This window comes from Chelmon rostratus, chromosome 19 (genome assembly GCF_017976325.1).
Source record: "Chelmon rostratus isolate fCheRos1 chromosome 19, fCheRos1.pri, whole genome shotgun sequence".
NCBI classification, from domain to species: domain Eukaryota; kingdom Metazoa; phylum Chordata; class Actinopteri; order Chaetodontiformes; family Chaetodontidae; genus Chelmon; species Chelmon rostratus.
The window spans coordinates 5,946,148-5,951,447 of NC_055676.1; the positions used below are offsets into that span (position 1 = coordinate 5,946,148).

At 42.9% G+C, this 5,300-nt stretch overlaps 1 protein-coding gene across 1 annotated transcript; it reads right to left on the minus strand.

Annotated features, from left to right (window-relative positions):
- Positions 1–245: 245 nt before the first annotated feature.
- LOC121623291 (heat shock protein 30-like) lies at positions 246–976 on the minus strand. The gene has a single exon (XM_041960533.1). It carries the CDS (start codon positions 916–918, stop codon positions 298–300), a length of 621 nt encoding a protein of 206 aa, XP_041816467.1. The 5' UTR covers positions 919–976; the 3' UTR covers positions 246–297.
- Positions 977–5,300: the final 4,324 nt, after the last annotated feature.

The window sequence follows — 5,300 nt, forward strand, 5'->3', positions numbered from 1 at the left end:
TTTACTTCACTTGTACTGTGACCTCAAATCAATTTGTTTCACTATTCTCATAATTATCATTGCAAGATAAAGATATCATCATCTTGTGATGGGTTCTTAATGGAGATCCACTGACAAAGATCCCATATACCATACTGAATTAAATGTGCTTCAAATGTGATTTAAAATAATAATGAAAATGCCAAAAGAAAAGACAGGGCTAATAATAAGGCTTTTAATAAATGTAGTGATTATAGTCATCCGCTCGTGTACAAACGTTCATTTGATCATCATTTAACACTTATATGAAACACATATTTAAGCTACATGGTTAGAAGATGAAGATGAGTCCATGTTTTCAGGTGTGTCCTGTGTGCTGCTGTCTTCTGTCTGTGAACACACACTCTGCTGCTGTGTTTTGTCCTCCGAGCTCCTCTCGACAGTCAGCTCTCTGTCTGCCTCCTCAGCAGGCGGAGCTTTGGCCTCCTGGATGTGGAGCTTCCCGTCTGGAGCCAGGTAGCAGGCGACGTCCTCAGGGTTCAGCCATTCGGGGAGCTCAAACTCCCGTCTGAACTCCTGCCGTTTGTAAGAGCAGAAGCCTTTCTCGTCCTCCTGCTTCTTCTCCGTCTTCCCGCTGACTCTCAGCTTCCTGCCCACCTGCCTGACAGACAGCTCTTCTGGGGAAAAGCCTGCAGCGTCCAGGGTCAGGCCAAAGGGCTCTCCCTGTTTCTCCAGCTGGTAGGAGAGCGGTCGTACGGCCGGGCCGGGCGTCTCCAGTTTGTCCATCAGCTCCAGACTGCTGCGGAACTCCTGCAGGTTTCTCTGCAGCAGATGCTGCTGGTGGAGCAGAGGTTTGACCTCTGGCCACAGACTGCGTACAGGCCAGTAGACGTCCATGAATGGACTGAAGGCAGACTGGAATCCATGAGAGCACAGCATCTTCACCCTGTTCAGTGTCGAGTCCTCTTGTTGTGAGATGAAACACTGTTGAAGTGTCTGTTCTGTGTTGTTTTCTGTCTCAGCAGTGGGACTGGCCCAGCTTTTATATTCTGACAGGAGGAGCTCCAGAATCTTCAGGAACTTTCCAGTCGTTACCACAACTCTCCACTGGGTGGAGCTGTTACTCTGGAGAGCAGATGTCACCAGAATTTTCCCGTTTGATCAGGAAGTTTTCTAATTATATTTTATGCTAAATTTAACCAACAAGCAAAGATATATAATTAAGATTCAAATTAAGATTCAAGAGAACAAATTCAAATATTTGTTGAAGCCAAATCAACATAAAATAAATCTATGTTGTGTCATTTGAAGTAACAACAAATTTCATCACATCATTGCTTCACATCAGGATGAAAATTACGCCCATACTGGATGAGTTTTCACTTGTACCTCAACAACTATTCAAATTTAGGGATGTTTACTTTTGGAATTTCCATTCATACTTGAATCAGCAATCAGCATCAATGAGTACCAAGAAAAAGACAAACAGGCCTTGTGAGAGTTTAAAATTCCTATTTCTTGTGTTTTGTGGACTGTAGCAGATGCAAAGGGTAAATGAATGACAGACCAGTCAAAAGTCTGGACACACCCTCTCACTCAAAGTTTTTCTTTATTTCTATTATTTTATACAATGCAGATTAGTACTGAATATGTCAAAGGCATACAATATTACATAAAACAATAACATGTAAACAAAGTAAAATATGTTTGAAACTTTAGATTCTTCTTCTTGATTGATTCCTCTTGATGCCAGCTTGCACACTGCTGGCAGTTGCTTAACCAGCCTCAGGTCGTCACTTCACGCTTTACAGGTAACAGGTGTTTTTTAAATGTTCTATGATCAACTTTACTCAGTAACTAAAGCACAAATAGCATGAAGCTTAATAAAATGTAAAAATTCCAATCAATTAAATGTTTTGTAAAGTTAGGAAATATTATCCTTCCTCCTCCTTCATGAGGTTTTTTGAAGTGATGTACCCTTTTTCAAGAGAAGAATCATCCATTATAGAGTGGACCTTGTTACAACTTTTGTTTTTTAAACCGACAGAAATAGCTCTACTTTATTCATTTGTTTAAATTTAACTTTTTATATTTAATATATTTTAATATATTAATTGAATACGTTTTGTTTTCTGACCCAACTCTTCTGGTTGGAGGAGCTCCAGCCTTCAGGAACCTCCCTGTCATTACCACAGCTTTCCACTAGGTGGAGCTGTTACCCAGGAATGACAGTGGATACTTCCTGTGCGCTCATGATTTTGTTTTCCATCACAGATCGCACCTGGACATTGGAAAAATATGTTATCATTAATAATGTTTTGATCAATCCCAGAGGATTAGCGACACCAGATCATGTACAACATGTATCAATGACTCTATCACCTTTCTTAGATCAATACTCTGGGCCTGCACTTTTTCCATGTTTACTGGAATATATTGATCGAGAAGCAACTATTTCTACAAGTAAGAAAGGCGAGAGGAAATGGCGAGCTCGTGACAGCAAAACAAGTGTGTTGGATTTCTTTCCAGTCTCAAAGCTCTCAGCATTTTAGGTCTGCTTTGAAATGCAACCAGAACACAAACAGCTCTGCATTTTCAAAGATGCTCTAAATTGCATGCAGCTGCAAGAGGCAGGTTTTGAACTAATGTCAACATGTGTAAACATTTTACTTCTTTATGTTGCTGATGTGGATTTAATTTTTATGTGATTTAATTTATATAAATGGGATAGTCCTATGAACCCCATTGAGGCTTTCACTGTGCCAGACAGATCACGTGCTGAAATGGGGGGTTTAGGTAGATCCCTTAAACATGAGACATCTAACTGTAACTGCACTCACTATGGGGAAAAAAAACTTGTCCTTGATTAGATTAATCCTGTCAAAAGCGGGTTTCTTTAAGGACAGCACGTTGGAGCTAAATCCCTTCAGTGGGATGCAACACCCTCAAAGCTGATTCACAGATGAATAGAGGGAGCGTGAGATCAAAAACACGCTCGTTTCCCTTTTTTATGAATGAACGCCGAGAGCCCGTGATCCCGCCAGCCAATGAGCAGCTCGCACCTGCGCTCCTCCGCGGCTCTGCAGCAACAAGAGGTCACTACTCCTGAAAACGTGGTCCAGCCCGCAGCACAGCAGCCTCGCTCGGGCCTTCGCACGCACAGACGCAGCAGAGGGGCTCGTTGCCTGCACGACCGATCGCGATGCCGCTGAAAAACAGCAACACCGTGGCCGCGGAGAGACGCGTGGATCTGGCCTCGCTCTTCTGCATGATCGGCCGCCACGGTCCCGCCGTGGCCCTGGCCGTCATCGCCATGGTGTCCGTGCTGGCGGGCTTCATCATCTACCGGACCGTGAGGGGGAAGCGGAGGAAGGCCGCGGCCGCCGAAAGCGACGGGGAGAGCCGCGGAGAGGAGAGGGGCGCATCGGCGAGCCAGCCGAGCCCGGAGGAGTCGCACAGCTCCGCGGAGTCAACAGGTAAGAAAATATCCGCTGGATAACGTTACCAGGCGGTGGATCACTGCGGTCTACAGGTGTCGGGATTCACAGGTATATTCAGGAATATTAGCCTGTAGGTTATGATGGAAACATGATAGTCCTGTTAGAAATAGCTACAGTGCTATAATGACACCATACATTTAAAAGAATAACAGGCAGCTGCAGACCATTCTAGTCTGAGTTACAGTTACAGTGATGCTATGGAAGATACACATATGATCTCATAACACAGCCGACTGTAAAGCCATTATTCACTATGGGGCGTTAGTAGAAGCTGACCTCATCTGCTGATTCAAATGGCTATCTTAAAGGATAGATGATATTATCATATTATCATAGTGGCCTTGTAGAATTATTATTAGTAATTTTGGCAGTGCATTCACTGCAGTGCTGTAAGTAGAGCTACTTGTACTTCACTTGAGTGTTTCCTAATTTATACTTCGACTCCACTATACTTCAGAGGAAAATAACGGGCTTTCACTACACTTATCTGACAGTTGGGGTCACTTGTTACTCTCCAGAATAAGATTTTCCAAACAAAACATTGACTGAGCTCATAAAATATGACACATTTTTACAGATTAAAAGATCAAATTTGTCGCAGCCTTATCCATCTGTGACAGCAAGCGGCTGCTTTCACATGAACGCATCCGGGAGAATTACACAAAAAATACAGCATGTAATAAAATAACTGAATTATTTAACCTTTGATACTTTATGTAAATGTGGCTGATAATACTGTTCAGATCGAATGGGTTCAGCTCCAGACACAGAGATCAAATTGACTAATAAGGCTTTAAATGGAGGAGACATGCAGCCAACAAACAAGTACTGTAGTTGATTGCATACATGGCCTGTGAGTAGATCATCTGCTGTCCTGTCATTTTACAAAGGTACAAATGTGGATCAGACAAAGTGCAGTTATAAAAAGTATATAATGCCTGGTTTTTATGTCCGTACACCAGTGAAGACAACATCTAATCAAGTATTAATTTACAGTTTCAATTAAATGTCTGTTTTCATTAACTGTAACCAGTCTAATGTTTAGATGTGCACCTTCTTAAAGTAATAAATAAAGTCAATATACCATAAATTATATATAGTTTAAAGTATTGTAAGTGTTCTTACTGTTTAACATATGGGCTTGTTTTCCTTCCCTCTTGTTATAGATGTGAGTGACGGAGGCTCATCAGATGTGAAGGAGGATGTTGATCTAATTCAGAGTGATCTCAAAATCAGACACCGCAGGGCTGCTGCTGCTGCTGCTGTTGAGAAGACACCTCCACCTTATTCTCCTCCTAAGAGTGAAATCCAAGCACCTGAAAACAAGCCCACCGCTTCAGATGACACACGGGAAGTGGCAGCTGTGTGGGACTCTTACAAGGTGCCAGAGACGTATGCAGAGGAAGCCAATCGGGGCCTGACAAGTGATACCTACACTGCAGCTGAGATGGTGGTGGAGGATGCTGCTGATTCCCAGCAGGGTGCAGGGGATGACATTGTTGAGGATGTGATGGAGGAGGTCCACAATGATGATAGCTGCTTGAAGGAGCCAGAGGCGATTCATGATGAGAACCACGAGGAGGAAGAGAACGTAAGCAGGAACTCTGTAAACATGTTAGCTGTATAACTTTTTTTAATTTAATTTTTAATTTTATTCACTTTATTAATCCCAAACTGGGGAATTATTCTCTGCATTTCACCCATCACTGTAAACACACACTTGCACATGCAACATGCAGTGAGCACACAGGAGCAGTGGGCTGCCGCATCAGGTGCCCGGGGAGCATATGGGGGGGTTAAGTGCCTTGCTCAAGGGCACAT

Coding starts and splice junctions, on each gene's coding strand:
- LOC121623291 (XM_041960533.1), bottom strand. CDS start 918: ATGCTGTGCTCTCATGGATTCCAGTCTGCCTTCAGTCCATTCATGGAC.